At 43.2% G+C, this 26,415-nt stretch overlaps 1 protein-coding gene across 1 annotated transcript in view; it reads right to left on the bottom strand.

The window, feature by feature from the left end:
- Window positions 1–359: 359 nt before the first annotated feature.
- The window catches only part of LOC139743417 (uncharacterized), a 192,723-nt gene continuing 166,667 nt past the window's right edge, over window positions 360–26,415 (bottom strand). Inside the window, exons 7-18 of the mRNA XM_071653902.1 lie at window positions 20,618–21,424; window positions 18,633–18,758; window positions 17,880–18,044; window positions 17,422–17,507; window positions 16,875–16,975; window positions 16,378–16,448; window positions 14,933–15,040; window positions 14,464–14,534; window positions 6,381–6,501; window positions 5,781–5,945; window positions 3,702–5,588; window positions 360–3,285 (exon numbers count right to left, since the gene is read on the bottom strand). Coding sequence (XP_071510003.1) covers window positions 904–3,285; window positions 3,702–5,588; window positions 5,781–5,945; window positions 6,381–6,501; window positions 14,464–14,534; window positions 14,933–15,040; window positions 16,378–16,448; window positions 16,875–16,975; window positions 17,422–17,507; window positions 17,880–18,044; window positions 18,633–18,758; window positions 20,618–21,424 — 6,090 coding nt within the window. The 3' untranslated portion in view covers window positions 360–903. The remainder of the gene's footprint in view (window positions 3,286–3,701; window positions 5,589–5,780; window positions 5,946–6,380; window positions 6,502–14,463; window positions 14,535–14,932; window positions 15,041–16,377; window positions 16,449–16,874; window positions 16,976–17,421; window positions 17,508–17,879; window positions 18,045–18,632; window positions 18,759–20,617; window positions 21,425–26,415) is intronic.

Here is a 26,415-nt window from a genome sequence, read left to right on the forward strand (position 1 = left end):
CTGGAGAAGATTCAGCGATTTGGATTATTGCTTTTTTCGTTATTGTTGTGTCAAGTGAAAGGGAGAACATACACTATTCGCATTGTGTTCAAACATACAATAGGTAAATAAACTAAATTTGGAATTAGCTTCTTTTTTTTTAAATCAAGGAAAATATAGGCAATGGTTCATCTTTCTCTCCCCCCCCCCCCCCGAAATATACTTATAAGGATTACACTGTATAGGTTTTTAATCTTAGCTCTCACTTATCCTTTGAAATTCTCAAATGACATAAGAAAGGAATTGCTGGTGTATACAATCATCATTGTATACCACATTGCTTTAAACCCATGCATTTTGGTATTTCCCAAGTTGTTGTTGTTGTTGTGTTTACAATATATCAGTTCTAAGTTTATTTAATAGTTCAGTTGCAGTGCAAACCCCTATTTTAGTTGATTTAGGTGTTCGATAAACAACATTATGCGATGGCCACTCAAAACAAGCAAACAAACAAGCTTTGTGAATGTCATCAGGTTTAACAAGACACGATTTGCGAAATGTAACATCTGTAATTACAAAAATCCTCCATTTAATTTAATCAAAAGCCACGTGTAACATACATCCCTGAGATTTATTTTGATCATTCTTCGCAGCGTACACGCTTTAACCTCACGAGTTGAAATTGCTCACGTTTTGGAGCGCCATGAACGAACAAAAATACACACAAAACTTTCATCACAAGACGCATGAACATGCACCTTGGAAAAGAGACGTCTGTCTAAACTAGCTATGGTCACTGGAATAATTTAACATTTATGAAGATAATCCATGGCAAGTTCTTAAAAATGATAAATTCTGTTTCCTGCGAAGACGTTGTATATCAGTTGCATTATTTATTATTACTTTCAGATGTTGCGATGAGTCTCATCTCTTGGATGACGCCTTTTTACTTGTTGAAGGCTTGTCTTTACTCTTGACAGATGATGATCTCCAGAGACGCCTCTTGGTTGGAGATTTAGAGTCACTGTCCTTAGCACTACCAGATGATGCGACTTTCTTGGATGAAGGCTTCGAGCTGGCCCGGAAGCTGGCAGACTTGTTTCGCGCCAGCTTTTCTTTCGACGGGGCTGACTTCTTCGCCTTGGCGGTTGATGCTGCAGAAGCAGAAAAAACGTCCTCGTCACCACATTCCTCGCCCCTGTCCTCTCGGATGCTGGAGTCTAGCACTTCACTTTTCCTAGTACCACTGCGACTTAATCGGTTCATGATGCGGCTGAGCTTCCCTGGTTTCCCACTCTTTTTACCGTCTGAAGGCGAAACTGTCCTACTAGCATTCGGAGGTAGCGAGTATCGCTTGGGATCACTTCTCCTGAAGGCTAATCCGAGGGCGTGGTCACGAAGGGTAACATCAGGCGTGGATTCTGCGCTGCGTAGCAGATCAGGATCAGATGTGCTTCGATGAAGTCCAGAACTTTCCTCCTGATGTTTGGGTTTCTCACACAATGTCTCCTCTTGCTGCTTCTCGGGTTTTCTGGACTCATTGTTCATCTGGGCCTTTTTCTGATGGAGGGCAGCCACAGCACTTTGTGCAATAGCCATCTGCGTCTCTGGCTTCACTTCCAGCACTACGTCATCTTCAACTCCATTGTCCGCTTTTGGCTTAGGACGGCGAGAAACGTCAACGCCCTTTCGACTGATGACATTGGTTTTTCGTGACGACAGCGATGACGTTGTAGCCCTTCCAGAAGCCTCAGATTTGTTCACGGATGACTTCGTTGCAGCTACGGGCGAGGAACTTGTGGTTGATTTCTTTCCACTTGACGGTTTTACAGAACTTGAAGAACTTGTTTTGTTGCTATTGCCAGTTCTGTTGGGCACATTGGAACGCCGCGTTGAAGCCGTCCTGTTAAAATTACCGTTTGTACTACTTGGTCCAGTCGTTAAAGTTTTCCCTGTTGAAGGCTTCAAATTTGTAGGCACTACTGACGGCTTTTCCGTGGCTGAAGGTACTCTCAGCGAGCTTCTAGCAGCTGACGCGGTACTCAGATTTGACTTCGTGGAGCGAAGACCGGGATTTGCGATTGTAGTACGCTCAGGTGCTCCTCGAACGAAATTTTTTGTTGACTGGGTCGAGACCGCAGCGGCAGACTTTGTGGCAACAGCTCGCTTAGCTGCTCCTGTCACAGCACGAGAGGATCCATTTCCTTTCACTCCCCCAGCTAAATTTGGGGCTGTTCGCGAACTTGAGGTCTTTGCTGTCACGTTTTTAGTTGAAGACGGGGGAACTTTACCAGAGCCAGTTGATTTTTTCGATTGACTAGCACTAGACATTGATGACACACCACTAGCGGGTGAATCAGAGCGTCCCCTTTCTGAGACAGATGATCCGGCCGAGTGAAGTGAGTCTATACTGCTCGCTCTGCTACTGCTGGCTTTGTTGACCCCACTTGATCTCACACCAGCTGGTACTCGTGGTGATGCCGAGGATGCAGTTTTCTTTGCAGTTGTTGGTGTTGTGCCACGAGAAGAAGGCGTTGAGCTACGCGGAGTCGACCCGTTGCTCTTTGGGGATGGAGTACTATTTCGAGATGGGACTGGACTGCGAACTGAGCCATTCCTCGCTGTTTGTGGTGAAGTTTTACTCGCTCCTTTAGCAAGATTTGTTACGGTTCTATTGCTTACTGGTGATTTCCTTGTACTACCGAGGCTCCTAGTTTCAACTGGACTTGTCCTAGGACTGGTAACTTTCTTTGTTGTTTTATCTGTACGTTTCATATCCTGGTTAGATGTCGTGTCTTTGGCTTTCCTTTCGTTCTTTGTTGCTAGAGTTGGGGATATTTTCTTAACTTCGAGTACATCTTCATTCTGAGGCACTTCAATCGGGGAACTCTGTGTGTCCTTTGATGTAGATTCAGAGGATTCTGACTGCACGTCCTTCATCGACTGATCATCGCGCACACACGTCTCCATATCATCGAGTTTCTGGATGACATCTCCCTCCTTCGCCAGATCAAGGAGTGGTGTTTTACCTTCCGACAGCTCTATCGAGTTTGTGATATTTTGGTTGATATCCTGCTTAACTTCTAAATCCTCCACAAAGATATCATCGCTGATGACATTTGGCGATGAGAATGCCTTCACAGGGCTGCTAGGCGTCACAGGCACATCTGAAAGAGATTCACTCCTCCGGTGCTGCTCCAACTTGATATCAAATATGTCACGGCGTATCTCCATTTGCTGCTGATCAATGCTGGGCCAGGGATCATCTTCGGAAGTTTGATCGATTTCAGATGACAGACGTTTCAACTGCATAAAACAGAAGAAATACAGAAACGTAGCGAGGTGCATTAGATCCCATGCCATCAAATGAGTTTCATCTTCAAATAAATTTACAAAAGTTTGAAAAAGCCCTTTTTCAACCTACTTAGTACGAGAGACTGTAAGCAACTATTGTTTGTTAAACGCTAATAAGATAGTCAATGTAGAAGTTACTTTAAGAATGATATAAACTGCATTTCATAAACAAAATACACGTGGCTTGGAGATTAACACAAAGTTATTAAGGTAATCATACTAAAATACTATACTCTGTATTTCATTTTACGTACTAACTTACATATCATAATGTGATCATACATCATGCAGCATTACCGTCCACCTGCTATACAATTTGCCTGGTTGTTTTACATTCAAAGAATGTTGAAATATAAAGCTCTGCTTACCTTTAACGCCTTGAGTCCAACTGGACGAACAGGGGCTGGAGGTGTCTCCATTGGTTCCTCTGCGGTAGCTTTAGTCTCATCAGTTTCAGACGCCTGGAAGATGTTTTCCAGGTATTGGCGCTCGCGGTTGATCTTGTCCCGATACTGCTCCTCGAAGCTCTCCACTGCCAGGGCTTCTAGGGCGAAGTGTGGGGTGAGCGGTACGTCCGCATACACCTCGTTCTGCTTGTCCCGATAGGAATCATTCTTGCGGCGCTGTTCTGTCAGCTCCTGTGCAGTTGCAGATTCTTCCCGGTGGATGCTCTCGCTACGCTCAGCTCTCCATTGACGCAGCTTCCTCCGATATTCGCTCTCTCTCCGCTCAATCGGTTTGATTGCTTCCTTAGTCGGTTGCACTTTGTCCGTCGTTCGATCATATATTGACGATTCCACAGCCTCAACGGCCGCTGTAATGTTCAGATTTTTGACCTGATTATTCCAATCAGCTAATCGATCACTGGACAGTTGGTCACTGCTATTCACAGCATCGCTTTGCTCGGACATAACTGAAGGTGCAGAAGTTTTCGGTTCGGCATCATCTGTTTGCGAATTGCAATCACGATTTTGCGTCATTTGGTCACTTCTGTTCGCTGCTTTCTGTGACACATCCTCTGGCTGTGATTGTTTATCATCCTTGCAAGGAACCACATGCGGAGCAAGACCACCTGCGTCTACAATATTCGCGATTTGAGAGGCATCGATGGGTTTGAAGGTGGTTGTATCGCCAGAAACAGACGCGTTTGAATCGACGGAAAGTCTTTTGTCTAAATCAGGTGAATTTGCTTCAGAACTTTGAGTGTTGGCGTATCTCGCGATTCTTTCGCGGTGAATATCGTCACAAATTGTGTGCGAGTCCAATCTTTCGCCCGTAGCTTCGGCAACTTCGGAACTGAAACTACCATCATCACTTCCGTATGACACTGGCCTCATCGTATCAGTTCTCGGCTTTGCATTCCTGTAAATAGTTTGATCTCCTGGGGCTGTTAACCGATTGTCCTCCCCTACAGAGTCTCTAAGCCTCTCTCGTCTCGAAAGGCTGTTGATTGCAAGCAAACTTTCTGGGTTTTCTAACGATGCCCGCGAGCGGGAGCCACTCCTGAGAGGACTGCGAGGACCGCTGCTCTCTTCTGAATTCTCGATGGGGCGCTCAGCAATGGGTTCTGAGTCCAAAGTTTTCGGTCTACCGATTTCTTTGCCATCCCGCTCTTGCGCAACAGTACTGGGTGATTCGGATCGCTCGCGACTATCTATCATACTGTACTGGGCAGTTTTTCTCTTGCGACCGCTTCGACGGACACTCCCTTCGCGTTTGAATGTCTGACCTTGTGCCTTGGCTTCGTCTTCCGTCAGTAATAAATTGACGAGAGCATCGTCACTCTTTGTTTCCGGAATCCCTATTCGAGAATTCCTTCGCGCACTGCCGTCTACCTCATCTCTAGTTGGCACTGAGTTTTCGGATATTGAGTTCAAATTTGCAAACTTTTGTAATGAGCGTCTTGCTGAGGATGATCGAGTAAATGCAGGTGGTGTGTCCTCGGTGGACGTTTTACCGTCGGTGGACGTTTTACCCTCCGGGATCGGTGACGTTGGACGGCTTCCGTAGTCACTGTCCGTGATTGTTCCGTCGGTGTCAATGCCTTGGTTTTTATTCGTGAAGCCGTCGCGGATGTTGCCGAGAAGTCTATCCACGATGGAGTTAGAGCGTTCTCCGGCTGCTGGGGCGCTGACGGAACGTGTCGGAGCTTTGCGGGTGCTGTCTCTCCGCTTTAGGGTGGCTGCCCGCTGTTCCTCGCGCTGCTTCTGTCGCTGTTTGGCACGTTGCTCCTGGATTTGTCTGGTTTCGTTTTCCTACGATGCAAGAAAAGGAAAATCAGAAATGGAGTGAGCGAAAGAATACTAGTAACTTACTGTAAGATGCATTAGAGTACAAGGAATACATTACTGATCCCAAACAATCAACATGAGCAGGTGTTTCTTATCACGGTGCTTCGGTAGAGTGATTACAAATCACCACTTAATATGTGCCTAAGTATTACTTACAGCAATGGCTTTCTTGAACTTCTCGCAGAAGGTCTTGAAGGTGAGAATACATTCTTCCAGCTTGAAAGTGGTAGAATCCTCGCAGAAGTACTCGGCGAGTTTGATCCGCAGCTCTTCCACGGACTCCATCATGACACCGATCTCCTCCAAGTCCTCTTTGGCTAACTGCAAGAAGAAAGCAATCAAGAGACTATTAATGTAGCACACGTCGCCATTTTGTTCACTTCCTATCACGCCTTCTGAAGTAATTCTCATCAAATTATGAATACTAGGACCTGATATTGAAGGAAATGACAGTCCTAAATATAGCCTAAGGGAAAATGACACGATGACAGTATGACCATTACATTTTAATATTCTGATTTTGTAATCTCTTGAAAATGCCCCTGGATTCTCCAGTTGTAAAGTCTTATAAGATATCGAAGAAAAAGAAATATATTGTATACTTTAAATGTCTTCTACTAGTACATGAAATCAAATCTGTATCGATGCTTTGAAAAGGTATCTTGATTTGTAAAGATAGGACGATGATGTGTTCGATATAGCAACATGCAGGGTGCGAACTGAATGGGAAAGACGCTATCAGGGCTTTAAACATACCGTGAGAAACTGTTGTATCGAGTCCTTCAAGTTGTCAGTCACCGTCTCGACCTGCTGAGCGACGGCGTCGACTTTTCCCTGCAGGGTCTTTATGTCTTCTTGAAGTTGATCAATGGCGAATCTGCAAAGGGGGGGGGGGGGAGGGGGGAGGGGGCACACAGTGGGTCACAAGATTAATCATAGCACTGATTGGCCCCTAACAAAAGTTGTCTCAACAGCCTGTTACTACTGTACTTAGCGAATCATTGTCTTTTGGCTCTTCTACTCTCAACAGGAGCCAAACTCTTCCAAAATACTGACGCTAATATTACTTAAAGGGCAATAAATCGCCCCTAAATAGCACAACAACAGAGAATATGAATGAAAACAAAAATGCTTAAGTCTTGGTCCTTTAATTAGATTGAACTTCTACACATCATAATGTGTCCAACTGTAAACAACGCTATTAAAAGCAACTCGAGGTTCCACCAGCACTTGAAACGTGTCCCGTAAAGGATGTTAGTGCTGATATTGTACAATTGTACAATAATTTTTGAACGCTTTGCTGCTGTTGACTAACTCAAATTAGTCAGTGTTCCAGTCTACTCTGTGTTTCCTGCTCAACTCCCCCTGGTCATCTCTTCTCATCGACTTTTTGGGATCCTGCTCATCTCCTTCCTGTCTACCTTCGGCTTCTACCTGACGATCTTCTGTACCTGACGATCTTCTGTCAACCCATCGTCTTCCTTCTACTGTGGTCATCCTCCTCATCCTGTCTCTGGACTTGTGCTATATACCTGAAGCTGCGCCTGCAAGGAAGCTGCCTTCGTGGGCTCCTCAACACAGTCTTCCCGGCAAACCTCGCCTGTTCATCTGTCACTTCTCTTCAGATTGTTAAGTCTACTTTCGAACTTTATTTTCCCTCTCTCTATATTGTTTCTATTGTATGAATTATATTGCATTTGTGTTTGTGTGTGTGTGTGTATAGAACCTTATGCTCTATTTTACGTTTTTATGTTAGCTGTCATTATCACTGCATTCTATGATTTATACATATATAGATATAGGTATTGTGATAGCTTATAGTAGTATCATATACATATAGTTTGTTTTCTTTGCTATACACTATATTACCCCTCCCTTTGTAGCAACTGTTTTTATTTGTGTTGTCGGCAGACACTTTACTCAGCGTATTACATGATTGTGATTCCATAGCTTTGCATTGCAACATTATAGTGCCTCTCATCCTCCTCCAGTTCCCTGATCCATTTTCATAGTTTTATTTCTCGTAGCTTTTTTTGTCACTTACGTTATTTGGTTACTTTCACAATGCCTGACTCTGACATTGGTTCTACCTCCCCCTCCCTTCCTGGTGCTTTTGTCCCCATCACGTTCCCCCCATCCTTTTCGGGTGATGGCACCGCTGATTTTCGCCAGTGGTGTAGACGCTTGGAAGTAGCAATTGATGCTTGTCCCAATTCACATAATATTGATATGGCAAAAATGTTAGGGTCCCGTCTCCAGGGCGCTGCATTCGCCGTTTGGGATGCTTTCCCAGCAGCAACCAAACAAGACTTCAAGAAGGCCAAAGAGCAACTTGAGAGAATTTTCTCAAAACAAGATGAGGTTACCTCTTTCCGTAGAATGCTAAATGCTCGCCCCAGACAACCAAATGAACCCCTAGAAGTTTTTTTGTCGGAATTAAACCGCCTGACAACTCTAGCCTTTCCCAAATTAGATACTGCCGCCCGTGAGGACGAAATTTTTCGGAGATTTGTGGCTGGACTCAGCCCGGACATGCAGGCGAAATGCCATGAGCATGGAGCTCGCAACACCGACGAAGCGCTGAGCATAGCTCAACGCATTGAGCGTGCCGCGGAATCACTAAAGTTTTCCTCTCCTTTCTCTTCACAACCCAACCAAAACCATGTTGTTGCTACTGCAACTGCTCCTTGCGATCCCCTTGACAAAATTTTAAAACGAATCGACTCTCTTCAATTGTCAGTCCATGCCCTACAATCACAATATGACTCATTTCAGAATGCTCAGAGCGACGCCTCTCGTTCCCGTCCACGTTATCGTCCTGATTACACCCGGTCCCATTCTCGTGATCGTTACCGCTCCCCTTCTGCCCATGACCGTCATGATAGGTTCTATGGTGATACATATCATCGCCAGTCATATCCCCGACCTCGATCACCGACTCCTGATCGACGACATTATTCCCCTATGCCACCCTCCCGCGGGCGAAGCCCAAGCCCATACCCCACTCGTCGTCATAGCAACAATTACACTGCCGATCCCTATTCGCGTGATTACCCTGCGTCACCGCGCGATTCCCCCCGCTACAGTTATAGCTCGCGTTACTCAGACGATAGACGTCATGACGATAGGCGTCGTGACGATGCCCAGTCGCGTTACGCAGACGATAGGCGTCGAGACGATGTACAGTATCGTCATCGATCTCAAAGCCCTTCCCCCCGATCAATGCCTAGTGCGATGCGCCGCAATTCTCCTGCCCGCGTATCATTTCAGAACCAGGGAAACTAAAACAAGCTGAGAGCACGGGTCACCTGTCAGCATCCTCCACTGAGACCCAACCCCACCCTTCCCCTCCCCCCTCTATTTCATCTCGTCTGTTGATCTCCATTGGTTCAACTGCAATACATGCTCTTGTCGATACTGGTGCTACGGTGTCACTCATTGATGAGCAACTTCGCTTTTCTCTCCCCTCACTCTCTTCCCGACCATATTTATCATTGCCTACTCCCATCAAAGCTGTTTCAGGTGATGTTGTAGATACATTAGGCTCTATTTTGGTTGACTTTTCTTCTCACTCGGCTCAGTTTTCACACCATTTTCAGGTTGCACGTGGAATTCATCCTCAAGTCATCTTGGGATGGGATTTCCTATGTGCTCATCAGGCTTGCCTAGACTTGAATCAAGGCTTTATTTCACTGTCATCTGTTTCCCTCCCTCTCGTACAGCCCGCCCTTACTGTCCCACTTGTTGTGTCCGCAGTCGTCGATGTCGAGGTTGTTATCCCTCCTTGGAGTGAAACAGTCCTCCCCATCTCCCTTGGCGAGACTTTTGTCAATTCCTCATCAGACATTGAAGGTGTGCTTGAACCTACTAATGAGTTGCCTGTTGTTGTTGCATGTACTCTCTCTTCAGTAGTTGATGGTGCAATCCCAGTTCGTGTCGCAAATCCGACATCATCGTCGATCACGTTGTACCCTGGGATGCCGCTAGGTGAATTTCACCCCCTCCTCGGCCGCTCTGGAGAACAATATTGTGCTTCGAATGTCACTCAACCTATTCCCTCTACCAACTCTCACACCTCTCCCTCATTCGATCTCTCATCAACATCATTGACTTCTGATGAACGTGTTCAGGTTACTGCTCTGCTCAATGAATATGCAGATGTTTTCAGCCAATCTGCTGATGATTATGGTCGCACTGATCTTGTTCAACATGTCATCCCTACTGACACCGCTCCTCCCATTCGACAGCGTGCATACCGGACTTCTCCCAACATTCGCCAAGAAATCAAGCAGCAATGTGATCGCCTGCTTGAGGCTGGAGTTATTGAACCTAGTTCTAGCCCGTGGAGCTCACCTGTTGTCATGGTGAAGAAAAAGTCTGGTTCATATCGGTTCTGTGTTGACTATCGTAAGTTGAATAGAGTTACATGTCCTGATTCCCATCCTCTCCCCAGAATTGATGACACGCTTGATGCACTTGCTGGAAATGTCTATTTCAGTACTATAGACTTGTCCAGTGGGTACTGGCAAGTTGCTATGGACCCGGATGACAAACCGAAAACTGCTTTCACTACAGGTACTGATTTGTATCAATTCACTGTGATGCCCATGGGACTTCGAAACGCCCCATCTACCTTCCAACGACTCATGCAATTAGTTTTGCGTGGTTTGCACTGGGATTCTGTGCTGGTCTATCTTGATGACATAATCATATTTGGCCGCACATTTGATGAGAAGCTTGGCCGATTGCGTGCAGTGTTTGATCGTCTTCGATCAGCTGGTCTCAAACTACGTCCCGACAAGTGTACTTTCTTTCAGAAGGAAGTTACATTCCTCGGACATGTCATTTCAGCTGCTGGTGTTCTGCCTGACCCTACCAACATTGACAAAGTACGTTCATGGCCCACCCCTCGCAATGTCACTGAACTTCGAGCTTTTCTGGGTTTGTGTTCGTATTACCGCCGATTTGTGAAGAACTTTGCGCATGTAGCTCGATCGCTATATGCACTGACAATGAAAGGTGCCTTGTTTGAGTGGTCAGATGAGTGCGAACAAGCATTTCGCACATTGCGAGACACACTCACTTCACCCCCGATCATGTCATTCCCTGTCTTTTCTGAACCATTTACACTTCATACTGACGCATCAAACTTTGCTGTAGGTGCAGTATTGACGCAACGCCTCAATGGCAAAGAACATGTAATAGCGTATGCTAGTCGTGCGTTGTCGCAAACTGAGCGACGTTGGTCGACCTATGATCGTGAATTGTGGGCAATAGTTTGGTCTGTACGTCATTTCCGCCACTATCTGCTGACTTCCCCATTTACCATCATCACAGATCACAAGCCTCTTGTCGGCCTCAGGCGGCTGCCTGTTGGTCATGACTCTGGCACGGCAACTTCACGACGTAGCCGATGGGCCCTCGAGCTAGAGACGTTCGATTGGGTCATCGAACATCGTGATGGTGCTCGTCATGCCAATGCAGACGCATTGTCTCGTGTACCACCTCCACCTGAACCACCTGAACCACCTGAACCTCCTATCATATCTGTCGTCTCCATCCCTCCATCTCATTCACTACCTCCCCTCTCATCACCTCAACCTATCTCATCATCATCATGTTCATGTCACCATTCCCCACCTGTCTCCCCTCCTCCTACCCAAACTGACAATCCTGCTGTCACAACTGACCCCACCCCCAGCCTGCCCTCACAAACAGCAACACCTCCTGGTAATCTTGATACACTGTGTGCATCATTGTTGGCTGATGGTCATCGTCTCCATCAAGCACAACAATCTGACCCCACTTTGAGCAAAGTGATGTCCTGGATTCAATCTGGTTCCATTCCCCCTCGATCTGCCATCCCTAGGTATGAAATTCCCCTACGTAAATTTCATAGTGAACTTGAACGCTTAGAAATTCATGACGGACTGCTATGTCGTATTCGACGCCTCCCTTCAGGCGCTATGAACAGACAAGTTGTCATTCCACATTCACTCATCCCATTGGTGCTCTCTATCCTCCATGGTGGACCACTATCTGGTCATTTCGGTGCTGATAAAGTCTTACAGAAGGCTGATCAGATGTGTTACTGGCCTGGAATGCGTAGCGACATTGCAGATTTTTGCAACCGCTGCCTCCCATGTCAGGTAAGGCGCAACCCTGTCCCTGCTCACAGAGCCCCCCTCAAACCCATCCCCTCCTCCCGTCCCTTTCAGCGCATTGGTGTTGACATAACTGAGTTACCCCTCACCCCTCGTGCAAATCGATATGTACTTGTTGTAGTTGACTATTTCACAAAATATGTCAACCTCTACCCTATGCCAAATCAGACAGCGACTTCTGTAGCAGACTGCCTATTTGACAATTTCATTTGTCAACATGGCATTCCTGACTCCATTCATTCCGACCAAGGCCGACAATTTGAATCAAATCTCATGACTAGGTTGTGTGCAAAACTTGGAATTTCCAAAACACGCACCACCCCCTACCACCCTCAGTCAGATGGTTTAGTCGAAAGACATAACCGCACCCTCAAACTTGAACTTGGTAAACGCCTTTCCTCCGCCCTTACTGACTGGGACCTTGTCCTCAGCCAGCATCAATTTGCGTATAACACTACACCTAATTCCACTACTGGTTTCACCCCCTTCTTTCTTGTCCACGGACGTGAAGCTTCCACCCCTCTCTCAGTCTTGACCTCATCTGACCCCGTTGCAACATCACACACACCAGATGATTACGCAACAACCCTCCTCCACCGTTTGCAGTCAGCATTTGAACATGCCGACGCAAAGACCGAACGAGCGCGACACTCACAAAAAGCGCATTATGACAGAACCACACGTTTCATCCCATACGAGATAGGAGACAAAGTGCTTGTCACTGTTCCAACTCGTGAGAAGCTCTCTGCGAAATGGAAAGGCCCCTATCGCATATTGCGGAAAGATAACAATGGCATTCTATACCACCTATCAGATTTGTCTAATCCTAGCTCTACTCCTAAAGTTCTCCACTACAACCGCCTCAAACCCTATCTCGAACCCACATCACAATCCTCACCCCCTTCTACTCCCAGCCCTCCCTCTCCACTTACATCTGAGGAACAAGTTATTTTTCACATGCCTGTGTTTCCACTTCCTACCTACTCTTCTACCTCTTCTCAGCCAACTGCTGAAGCTCCATCTCCTCCTCCTCGTCCTCTCCCACCATCCCATGATGCCCATGCCCGAAACCATGACCCTCACACCCACACCCGTAGTGGTAGGTTAATTAAGAGACCTGATTTTTATGGTATTTCCCTTTATTAAGATAATCACACCTGGATGATGACTGTACAACGGTACTACAATAATAATGATGTAATTCTAATGCTGGTCGATGCCTAGTTATAGGATATGTTTATCTTAATAGAAATTGATTCTGCTTATATGTTGTTATGTCTCTTGACGCCTGCTGACTTTATATGATGGTTAATTTTGTCTAAACTAGCATTTCCTGATTAGATTAGGTGAAAGCTGAATTCACCAATTTCAAAGTTTTTCATACAACAGGTTAGGTCCTTATTGTGTGATCATAATGTTACACAGCCGACAGTTGGTACGATAACTTTACGTGTTCTTGAATTACATTGATATTTTATGTTTATTTTGTGTTTTTATGTCATTTTGTTTCATAGCTGTAATCATTTGAGTAGATTATTATGATTTGTACTTGTATCATGCTTCTATGTTTAATTATGTTTCCAGTATCAGTCAGTCAATCATTTTAATCACCACTTTCACTCAGTTTGCCAATTTTACTTATTTTTGTTAAGTTAATGCATGAATGTTTATGTGTGGTCGAGTATACGCTTTTGAGATTACAATTTGTACATTCCCTTGCAATATTTAAGATTAATGTTCGTTTAGATTTTTTATATGAAACGAGGACGTTTCTTTTTGAAATGCCGGACGAATGTAAGACCCAAAATTGTGTCCATCTCCCCACTCCTCACTTCCCCACGGTAGATGTCCTTGCAGTGCATTATAACGCATGACGCACTGATTTATTTGGAAAGTGGTCAGTCCCCACTGACCCATTCCGCCCTCTTCTCTGTGCCCCTTTGTTTATATTTCTCCCTAAAACATTAGACCAGCACATTCCTTTGTGCTGACGACCACTACTACAGAATAGTGAGTTCATTCATAAACTCTCATGACCAAATATGGTATAAGCACTTTCCCCTTCCCAAATTTGGATTGCCTTCTAAGAAATATCCTGCATATGTATTAGTAAACAATTATTTCCCCTTTCATTTTATGCAAAGTGTTAATAATAATGTATTCACAAGTTTTAGTATAAATGTCCCTGTAAAACCATACTCTTGGTTCTTGTTCAGCCAAACTTATACTGGTTCGGCCAGGCCTCTTGCCACCCGGCAGAGGGTTATATCCGTGATACACTCCAGCCCCGATTGGGAGCATACCAGGGAGTGCCAAGTGTTCATATATCGAGATTGTACTTTCACGCAGTTCCTGTATTACTACAAATAAAATATACATTCTGGCTGAACTGTACTTTCCTTCGCGTCTCTTCGTCATCAGTATAATTGTGCCATCGTAAAGTCTACTGAACGGTTATACGTTTATAGTAACACTCAGTTATACAAGTGTTACAAGTGGTGACTTCGCATTATTGTCATCGTCGTGATACAACTAAATATACTCCAGTGACACTCGCCTACAAAGACCACGCGTACCACAAACAAACAACATAAAAACATTAGAGTGTTACAGTGCTTTATTCAAAGCTCAGCTGTACTCAGAACTAGAATGACAATAAAATCCTTCATTCTTACCTGGACGCTTCCTCGAGGTGAAGGAGTTCCTCAGGGAAATGAAGGAGGTCGGGATCCTTCTCCTCCGCCAACTGAAACATTGTAACAAAGAAAAAAGTTGAAAGGGCTGCACATCTTAGGAGAAAAATGATGGCATGTACGTGTCCAGGATAAAATGATGCAAGTAGAAGTAGTTGTGAAATATGATGATTATTCAAGTATCAAGTTCTGGGTTATTCAAAGGGCAAAACAATTTTAGCTGAGGCAAAAGTCTGACTCATCAACAAATTGTGGGAAGAGCTGCTATTTTTGAATTTGTGTTCCGTCCTGACTATAATTCTCTCTCTCCCTCTCTTTCTCTCCTTATCAGTCTATCTGTCTATCTCTTCTCGAATTTGGTTGTCATTTGGCTACACAACATAGCACCTGTAAAGTGATATGATATACCACGCACACTGTTCTTTTTCTATCAAATCTGTTCAGGGCATACCTGGGCGACGTAGTGGAGTAGGTTCATCCTCGGCTTGTTGGCTCGCGTTTCCACCAGTTTTAGCAGGGATGACATCTTGAATCCGACCGCATTGCCCGCGTAACCGCCCTGAAGAGTGAAAAGATTCCAGTTTGGATGATTTAAGTCTCACTAAAACTGTCTTGCACCTTTAATGTGACATCATTGCGTTAATGATTTTTTTTTTTTTTGCTGAGCAACTGTTGTTCACGATAAAATCATACATTCGTCTCCTGATAGGGATAAGGACTGGCTTTTATCCTTCCATATCCTGGTAAGAAGTGCTGGCATATTTTACGTGCGGGGACTGCAAACGCTGTCACCATGGAAACGTCTCTTTACATTATGCATCATACATTTTTAGGTGATGCCTTCTTGTTTTGCTAAATATTTAATTTCCTGTTATTTTCTTGCGATGAAAACAAAAGCAACTTTATCCCTTTTTACGCCATCTCGAAAAGCGCATTTGTTACGGTGATTCAGAGTCCGTCTAAATTCAGCGTCGGCAAGTTCACCGACTGTGAAACATGTAGGTTGCACTCTAACACGTGTCTGGCGTAGGGCCATGTCTCTTTTGCGTTGAAGAGAGACTGCGTCACTACTCATTTTTTTTTTATCCCCCTTTTTAATACAAAATGGAGGCAGACCCATGTTTTAAAGATACATGTACTTAAGCTAAACTGTCAATTTACTGTAAATTTACATCTGTGTATAGTCAAACGGCACATTTGCCATGATCTCGTGCAATACTGTCAAATTCGCGAGTTTAATCAATAGGATACTGCCTATCACCACATCCGGTTTCCGGATATATTGTCTTTCCTGTCACTATCTCATCAAAAATCAGAGTGGAAGAAAAAAAAACCCAACCCAACAACATTCCCCCAAAGAAGGACTAACAGATAGTCACCATTCATTATGAGGTGTAAGAATGTGCAATTACCCTGCAATTAAAAATATTCTAATTGACGCTCGTGGATGTCCTTGTATTAAAGTAGCGTACCATGCTGGGTCTTTCTGTCGTGGATCTGTCACTAGCAATATGTTGTATTTTCTCGATCCATGAACGACTATTCCAAGGGGCAAAGGCGTCACAATTCCGTTTTCAATTTAGAAATAATTATTGCGTGACCTATGATGCAAGGTACATTTATGCAACGTCAGCCAGTGAGTTCTTTTCCTCGACCACGTCGAATTGAACTATCGTGATCAAATGGAATACATAATCAATGATTTGTTATGAATCGAAATTATGTTGTTATTGTGTTTTTGTTTTATTTTTTTTTGTCTTGACACAGACGGTGTGTCTTCTATGTCTTCTACCTCTGGATCTTTTTTTTTTTTTTTTTCAGGCACAGAGGCAGCAAACTGGCTGCACTCTGTAATGGTAAGGTAAGGGGAGTGTGGGGCAAGTTGGATTTACTTACCGCATTCAGGAAGTTACCGGTCATCAGAACAAGATGTAGAATGTCCTTCAGCGATACGCATTTTAGGAGCTCTGTGATAGAACAAAAATGGAGGGGGGGGGGGGTGTGAAGAAAGAGTGAACATCAAGTTCCATATATTACAATAACTTTCTATGGATCAATCTGAAGCTAGAAGTAAGTGATTACAAATATTCATTCTCTCGGGGAGTGAGTTTCTTTTTTGTCGACACCATGCTATCATTGCATAACTTCTCTTTGCAATAACTTCACTTCTCGACACGGATATACACAAACGTAAATGCCATACATTGAACTGATGTCTATAATCTGATGCCGGAATGCGGATCCTGAGACTCGTTGAACATTTAATCTGCAGCACTTACTCGCCACTCTACTCAGCGTGAGAAAGTGTAGAGATGATCATGTAGAGTTGTTTGATAGTACGGATACGGTATCCAAAGATGCGCGAACAGACAAAGTTGAGAGAATCGACATACCTTTAGAGGCTTGGACGATCGCTTCTATGGAAGGCATAAGGTAGTCCATGTTGGCGGTGAATTCTTCTCGCAGAAGCATGCTCTCCACGCGAAGTTTGTAGCTGTTTGATGGGAAGGACGAAATAACATCAACCATAATAAAATAAAAGCAACTAGTCCGTGTGACGTATTGTTGCCAATTCAAGGGGAGCAGAGTCAAGTCTCCTCTTAGAATAAATACTCAACACACCACAACCAAATTCTTGAACAACTTCATTGCACTCATAAAAGTAGTTTGATTAATGCAGTTATGATCTGCAATACCAACTAAAAACGATCGAAGTGAGGTGGCCAAATGATTTGAAGTCAAGGCTAACAAAATTTTACAAGTTAAATATCGATACGGAAATGCAAAGTCAATTTTCAACATAAACAGAAACGCCATTTATGTGCTTCTTGTTGGCTTTAAATGACTGCTCTGAGTAATAATGCAAGCTATCTCTCAAAGTGCGTTTGTGAGGGTACGAGCTATGTTCGACGGGGTGTGTTTAAAAGAATGGATACTCACTGAGGGATATCCACGAGTTGCACGAAGAACTTTTCGGCCTGGCCCAACTTGCTTCCATCCCCATCGAATGACCGGATCATTTCAATCTAGCAGAAACAAGAGACAATAATTATGAAAACAAACAAGGCAAAACGATAGGATTAGTAAAGACTCCACATGTTGAAGCGACATGTTTTTGATAAAACCCTTAAACATAATCAAAATGTAAACACAGATTAATTGAAAATATGACAGTTAATCAAAAGTTGCATTGGATGTGTCATCGGTAACATTTTGACCACTGTATTGAATTGCATCATTGCTTCCAGTTAGTCATTATCTGGTAGTTACATAACAACACGAAAGTAAAACCTTAACTATCATGACTATTGAAGGTTACTGGTAAGTGTCTTACATGAAAGTAAAAAAAAAATAAAGAAATGAAATATAAGAGAAAGAATAATGAAGAGAACAATTACTTCGTCGTTTTCTGGCAGGATTTTGAGAAGACTTTTCAGCTTCTCCGCGCCGATTTCGCTGCTCTTGCCACCTGCTATGAGTCCCAGGATGACGTCATTGGTGGTGCGAAATTGCCTGAGGAAGATGTTGACGTTGAGACTCCTCCTACTGTCCAGCAGATTAATCTGTCAAGAGGAGGAAATTGACAAGACTTGTCTAGGAACCGGAAGTGTGCGAAAAAAGATTCGGATGTTGGCTAATAAAAACACATCACACTGCTCTGCAGTAAAGATCAAACTACGGGGTATATCATCCCTGAAATTATGATTCGAAAAGAACGAAATCCGGCTTGATTACCATTGTGTATATTGCAGTAATTACAATTATAACTGTTTTCATGGATGAGTCGATTGCGTGTAAACTGTCAACAATCCATGCACTAATCATTTCCTCTGTTTATATGCTTAGTCACTGTGACTCTCTTGTTTTGTATGGTTTAGCGAGAACTACAAGCTGCTTTCTCCATGTACACCATTTTGTATTAAATTGTCATCTCTGACGGGAAAAAAGGAGACATCACGAACATTGGGGAAAATCATAGTTGCATGGTAGTCGAAGGCTGGACGAGATTTAGATGTCGACCAGTTTTCGTCATTGACTCTGTCGTACCATAGGGCAACTCTCTACATACAATGTCAATAGCATTTCAAAGTGGTGGTGCTAAAAGGGTTAACGGATTTATTATCGCAGTGGTCTGCCCATTAATATCGTACCTCTTGTGAATCTCGTTTCTTTTGGATCTCTTTCTCTTTGCCCTCTTTCCTTTTCTGCTTCATGAGATTGGGCTGACAGAACAACTCCTCTACCATCTTCCAGTCAGCGTTGATTCCATTTTCAATCTGCACAGAATAAAACAATGGACACGTAAGGGGTGACGAGGGGTGATAAGGAGTGTGGAGGGCGGTGGATCCAAGCAAGTATCAATCTACCTGCATTTTGTTTCGAGTAGAAATCCTTGAATTCTATAACGGAGCAATTATACCATCATTTACGCATCTATTCCATATACCGCTGTATTATGGACACGAATCATCAAATTATGATGAACTTTTCAGGCAATCATGTCTTAGGAAATTAAGACTGACCCGACTAGCTAGGCTGGAATGTCGCTTCAGTTTGTTGTTTAGCACTGTTGTTGAGCGCACTTGGTGTGTGTTTGTAAAGGGATACTGGATATTTTATACATTATGTTATTTCTTCGAAATCAGGAAATAATAGGCAGCTTCCCAGCCGTTGGCACGGCATGATTTTCCAAGAGTTACAAAGGAAAAGCAACATCAATTTGCTTTCAATTCAAAACCACAGTGGAAAGCTATTATGATGGTGAAGTCCTTGTGTCTTTTTTTCTGTCAAATTGGTCTGTCGTTTGTCAACGAAGATAAAATTTTAATGCATATAAATGCTGGTATAAACCGCCATGGTCTTATGCATCTGTTGAGCAGGTCATGCGATGCCTGATCATACTCAAATAGCTTGATACACCATTTTATTTAGGGACTTTCGTTGAAAGATTCATTCTCGAATTCTCATTACATATGTTCTCTGAAATTTCAGATACTTTTTCAGATACTTTTCGATTAATTGTTCAATAACTCAAATTTAAGAGGAAATATTCATTGACCATCGGAATGTAATTGCCGCCTAAATTCGGTGAACTAGTTTGTTTGTTTTGTTTGTTTGTTTGTTTGTTTGTTTGTTTGTTTTTTGCTTTGTTTTGTTTTTGTTTTTGTTATTGGGGGAGGGCCTTTTTCTTGGCCATCTCGGATGTAACAAGCAAATGGATTAGTTTCCATCATTTAGGGGGTAAATGAGTTTGAATAAACTGGTACAGCGATTCACTGTGGGATACGACAGAAACATGTAGGGATAGTCGATATTTTTGCTTATCAATGACGCTCGTTCGCGAGGAATCAGGCTGCAAAAGTGCAACGGAGCGATATCATGCATTCCCCGTTTCCCGGCCTTCCGTCCGCCACGCGTGCAATCGCGATAGGGGGTGTATCACACCGGAGGAGGGTAGTGGCGGTTCCTGGGTTGAGTGGCGGAGCAGAACAAAAATGGCATGTCCCGTCCACCCAGTCAGGGATGGTGCAACAAACCGTTGATTGTTCTTTCTTGCGTATACCAGTTACCACCAAGTCATTATCGGCGAGATAATACCACGACTGCGTGATGTAGTGCCACCGATTGTGCGGTTACAGAAATGTGGTTTCCTTTTTACTCCATAGAGAAAAAACCGGAATGATTAAGTTCTACCGCACAGTGAAGGCCACTGGTTGCAGATACTCGATTCTTTATACTCTGCTTGTAAGCGGGTACTTGGGTCTTCACTGAAGCAATTACTGGCTTTTAAACATTTTAATCACTGCAAGAAATTCCTAAAGGAGACTGAAAAATGATTCCAGAAGATAGGAAACCACATGGGTCCTGTCATTATAGGTTATTAATTGTTAAGATGTTTGTTAAGTCAGTGATGTTTCTAAGTAGTACTTAAGCCTTGGCATCTAAACATTAAGGTATTTCAATTAATATGCATGCTAAACCAAATACAATCATACTTCTAACGGTGAGCAAACCTCGCTGATACTGACTGCTGTTACGCCGATGGCGAAACGTAGAAACAGCACAGTATTCCTGTGTTCTTGATATAAAGAAATGAATGAAAGAGAGACGTCTGTGTCTAGAAACCACATCTCACCTTGTTGACTTTGCTCCATATACTGTTGTTGGCAGTCATAACTTTCCTAGGGGGCAGCTTAACCCAATTTAATGTCCTCATTCTCGATGTGGGTTTTACACTCGGTACGACGGTAGGAGCCATCATGTGCATGGATGAATGGCCAGGGAGCCCTGGTGCTCCTGGTGGAGGAGGGGGCATTCCCGGAGCAGGTGGAGGTGGGGGAGGAAAGCCCCCTGGTCCAGGGGGTGGTGGTGGTGGTGGTGGCACAGGCATTCCGCCCATCCCAGGGGGTGGGGGAGGGGGAGGAGGGGGTCCAGCCATGGGTGCTGACGGCGGAGGAGGCGGTGGGACAATGGGTGCGGGAATCGGCAAGGAGGAGGGAGGTGTGATCGAGGAGCTCGACTTCGACAGTGACACACCGTCCGTGGAGGAATGCGTTTGTATCGATTCAGACAAGCAGGGTGCATCCGCTACGCCCATCTTACGGGGTGAGCCGATCACACCATTACTTTCACTGACACCAGCGGGGACACTTATGCTTCCATTCTCAGACCTGGGCGTTAAAATGTCTTTCCCATTTTCTCCCCGAGGCGTGCTGGCGACGCTGTCTGCGCGATTTCGCAGCGAGGCGACAGACCGTGCGATCTCCCTCTCGCCGAGTTTCAGAAGCTTCTCAACGTGTTCCTTCTTCTCCAGGAGAACCGCCTTGTGGATCAGCTTCTCGGATACTTCCCAGATGACATCGTTGAGGGCGTCCTTGGGGTCAACACGTAGTAGGTGTTGGAGGATGGTAAGGAAGGGGGTCGCCTGCGGTGTATCACTAACCTGTGAAACGAAAAACAACAAATACAACACTAGTAAGATGTGACATTCAACATCATCACGCAGGTTGGTTGGAAAGAAAATTCACTGGGTGTATAAAAAAAAATCGATAACGTCTTATGTTAAACTGAACTATAGGAGATGGATGGAATGCTGATGAGGATGGAATGTGGAAGCAAGAAATAGGCCTACATCAAACCTTCTCAACGCTGTCATCGGTAGTATCGATTTGATTACTTTTCGTGCCTAATAGGTGGCCTGAAATTTTTTTCTTTTTTTTTTGCTTTAACCCAAACGATTGAATAAGAATTACTTTGATGACAAGGCCTTGCATTTGACAGTGCGATCGAGTCAAGGGCCTCCTAATTGACATTCTTGTAGATCTTGAGCGTTCCTGTGAAATTTTCTTGACCAAGTGATTCTAAGCATTCAAAAAGCTGTCTTAAAATGTTTTCGTTTTTAATTTGTCGCCTTTTCAGTCTTTGCCTTTAAGTGAATGCGCCATGTGATAAATCGGTCTCAAATACAATACGAAGCTACGCGTAGCTCATCAAAATTTATGATTCATTCATCCAACCAGCAAAACAAACTGTAGGCATTCAAACACAATGGACACAGTATGAATACGACTTGTTTGTGAAATCCCCTTAAAGTCTGAGACAATAAGTAACCATTTCCGCTAACTGACACGCGTGAAGTTCGAGAATTCTTTTCAGTGAAGAAAATACATTGCACATAATTATTGCTAAAAGTCCCGTGTGCGCTCCCTGTAAACAAATATTTTTCAGTGTTTGAGTGGCGGACACGAGGTAAGTAGTGTATGCGAGAGAGATTTATCGCTTCAAAACAACATGAATATGTCAGTCACGGGAGACCGCCGCCCTACGCTGCCCGGCGCCATGCTTGGCGAATGAAAGATTTACTGTTGGCACAAACAGCTGTCGAAAACGCGTGAACATTGTCCTCGGTAAATAAGTAAAGAGATTCACATTATTATGTGTGCATGTGTGTGCGTATGTGCGCGGGGGGGGGGGGGGGCGCATGCGGTTCATACTAGTATTTCAAAGGAGGTGACATATTTTATTACAAGTTTGCTGAATGGTAGTCCAAAGTCATAATTGCAACATGTGCTGTGGGGAAACCCCACCACAAACATACGAATGATAGATGGAAACAATATAGAAAGAGCTGCCCAATATGAGATGAAAAATTCTTATCAGCCACTGTAAACGAATAAAGAAAGAAACACACATATTTTTGTACGTATATTCATAATGTTATGTAGGCCGCGTACGTCGTACGTATATAGGTTGTACGTATTGTACGCCTATTACATGCTTGCATCATAGAGCAACATAGCTATATTGCTCCTTGCTTACATTCAAAATTGTTTCTTGATAAACAGATCGAACAAAGGAGCTTAATGAGATTTACAATAAGGGTTATAATAGCAGTTTGAAAAATTTCATAGCATTCAGTCATTCCTTGTTCTTTTATGACTGACAATAAACCGAAGCATCGTTCATGATATGCTTTAAGAGAGAAGGCGCCCGGCGGTTCTTCCTTTATTTGATGTGGGATATTTCCGTTCCACCTACCACAGAATAAACATTTCGAGAAAGAGCCCGGATTTAATTTTGAAGTACACGGAAATGCAAACAAAAGTCATGCATATTCCTTCGGTTTGTACGCTTTTGTCAACCGCATGCTAACAATAACAACATCGACGATACTTGTAACAGCAAAATGGCGCAGCAGATAGACGCCGCTGTAATTCTCTCAAGCCATACACCCCCCCCCCCCGCACCTGAGGAAAAATAAAGAAACCTTACGAGTTAAAGGGTGTGTACAGTTCTGGTGGAGGTGAGGATTTAGCTTTTAACATTTTGCGAGATATTCAGAAACCACTCTATGAGATGTCAAAGAGCATGCAATTCTAAAGGGTATCAAAAGTTCATTTGATGAAAATTGGTTTTGAAATAGCTGAGATATCCAAAAACAAGGTGAAACAAAGAGATCCTAATAAAGTTGTGGCGTGTCGCCTTTTATTATTATCACTTTTTTGAACATCTCAGCCATTTCAAAACCAATTTTCATCAAATAAACATTGAATCCTTCTTAAAATTACATGCTCTTTCATATTTCATAAGAGGTTTCTCATTATCTCACTTAGAAATGTTCAAAACATGAATCCCTTACCTCAACCAGTACTGTACAGTCCCTTTAAGATAATGTCACGACAGCATTTTGCAAAAAGTATCAACCGCGCACTTGACCATTGTAGAGGATTTGATTGAGAAGCAATGCTACGAGCACAATAATACTCACAACCACGTTTCTTTCACTTCAGAGGAAGAGTGTGAGTGCGTGGGTGCGTCCGTCTCATGTGGAATTCCTATTCTCAAATGACTTTACATGCATCATGATCGAACTCTTTGTGTATGTCCCTGGACCTACTGGGCATTTCCCACCTCCCTACGCCAACATTCTGATGCAGTTACATTGCATGACTAAGCGTCAAAACCCCCAACAAAACTCGAAATAAAACGAGGGAATCCCTTAACCTTCAAAATGTGTCGGTTTTATCATGTACGACATTTTGGTGATCTCATCACTGAAAAATGCGTTGTTGTATATATATATATATATATATATCTTTCCTCACAGCTGTCTCCAATTGTGTTTGGCCATCATTCAAATTCCACAGTCATTATATACTTTGTTGATTTAAACGATTCAAATGCCAAAACAATGAATTAGCAGAGGGGGAAAAAGCGCCAGTCGGTCCGAGAATCATTCAACTGGAATTTACAAACCGTCGATATCATTTGTACTTTGGAACCGACACGTGGCCGCTGCAGAATGATGTCACACGGTCGTCAAGTAATCTACTCTGTACCGTCATTTCCATTCCTCCTTTTTTTTTAGGAATGCCACAGACGAGGGGCTGGACGAAAAACCCCGAGTCAAAAGGTACAGCGTGCTCGTCCAAATTCGATACAGAATTAATCAAACTTAATATGTTTTATTGCAATGTATTATAATTTTTTTTTTTGGGGGGGGGGGTAGAAGAAGGAAATTATTCACAATTTTATTTCACACGTAGCTACCCAAACTTGCCTTTATCGTGTGTTACTTGACATTGCAGAGTAACATTAAGAACAGCGTAATTTAAAGACCTTTGAGGTATACTTTGAGGCTCATAATATATTACAGGACTAGTTATGCCGCCTATAATCTGCTTCCATAATCCCGGCCAACAGTAGACTCAATTTTGGCAAAACGTCTCACCTGAGGGCTTCCGAAAAATGTCGGAGACCATTTTTTTTTTTTGTAATCTCGGCCATCGGTTGGTAGAACGGATGGATGACAAAATCAGACCCGAGTTTTTCCCACATGCGCATTGACGAGGTACTGAACGAGCCTGTTCATAACTGGCCTATTCGGTGGTCATTATGTAACATTGTCGTCTACGAAAAATTATTGCATACCAATATAAGATTCTACTTTTGGCTGTCGCATTTTGTCGAAAAGCTGTCCCTTTTTGTCCGCGACAAATCTTTGATAACGAGTGTCTTTGATGAAAGACTAATCAAGGTTAGATTGTAGGAGGTGTCCCTTTTTGCATGCGCAGTGACTCACTGGAAAATCAATGGAGCAAGATAATGCTATGTCACAACTCAACACGGCAACCGACGTTTTCTTTTCCGTTTTCCTCTGCAGAAGCAGGAATTAATTGACCTAGAACTGATGTAACATGACATTTTTAAACGAAAGTGTCAATCATATCAAGCGGATGGCGAAAGGGTGTCATTCTAAAAAGACAGAAGACTTTAATTTGGTATGAACTTGTTGGGAATAATTATAATTCGGATATGATATCATTTAGCGAATCGAAGAGAATGAATCTGAATTGAATCTCTTTCTTTCTCTCTTTACGTGTATATATATATATATATATATTGATGTGCACTTCCAGAACAAAACAAATAATAAAGATATCAGTTTTATGCATTTTGCTATGAAGAGAATAATCTTACAATTTACATGAGTTGGCCGTGACAAGCTGAGTTCTCTATACAGCCTTTTATAGTTTTTTTTTTTATCAATCATACAGGACTGCGTGTTCATTCATCCGCGCTCTCCAAATCCGATCTTTGGAGTGTGTACATCTTTCCCCTCCCCTTTTAAATGCCCAAAAATATTAGAGGGGTATGCAGATGACGCATTGGACGCCGTAAAAGAACACATTTTTAACATTCATACCAAAACCGCGGCTGGGAACAAACACGTCACTCTACGTGCACACATATATAAACCGAACAGACGAGCCCCTTGGGTGTTTTGGAGACATATATTCATAACATAGATGTGAATGATGAGTAATATACGAAGTTTGCAAACAGGCCCCCTTTACTTTTGCTTCATGCGTGGGACGTATTATGTTTGTTCAGTATTGGTGCGGTGCTAATAATTGTGCACACCTTAGCAAATCTTTAGGCGTGTTCTGACTAAAAATACAACTTCTGAACATTCAGAGCTGATAACTGGTGTGATTAGATATGGATCATTTTTTCCTTGTCACTGCTGGGGATTGCTTAATATTTTGTCTCCCTTTTTTGCCTATTCTATGACGATACACATAGGCCCTATATGTTTAGATTTGTAAAAATGTTTTTTTTTTGTTTCTTTCTAGTTATCAGCATATTCACATCAATTCTTATGAAAGCATGAAATCAGTTGTTTATCTCCTGCTTACTAAAAAAGAACTGACAATCGAAATTATCACTTCTCCACTTCAGGCTACGGTATCTGCTGCGAAGCCCATTGTCACTGGATTGCGCATATAGGCCCTATTGGGAAATTAACTATAATAAAGTGTAATCACTTCGATTTGTAAGCACTCGAAACTTTTTTCCAAAGGAGCTGTAATGACGATAATTTAAGTGATTAAAAATGGCTTCCAATTATTTTCTTCCCCTTCCCCTCGGAAA

Source organism: Diadema antillarum, unplaced genomic scaffold (assembly GCF_040938485.1).
Source record: "Diadema antillarum isolate AM-2024a unplaced genomic scaffold, OU_Dant_1.0 seq00001076_RagTag, whole genome shotgun sequence".
Classification (NCBI taxonomy): domain Eukaryota; kingdom Metazoa; phylum Echinodermata; class Echinoidea; order Diadematoida; family Diadematidae; genus Diadema; species Diadema antillarum.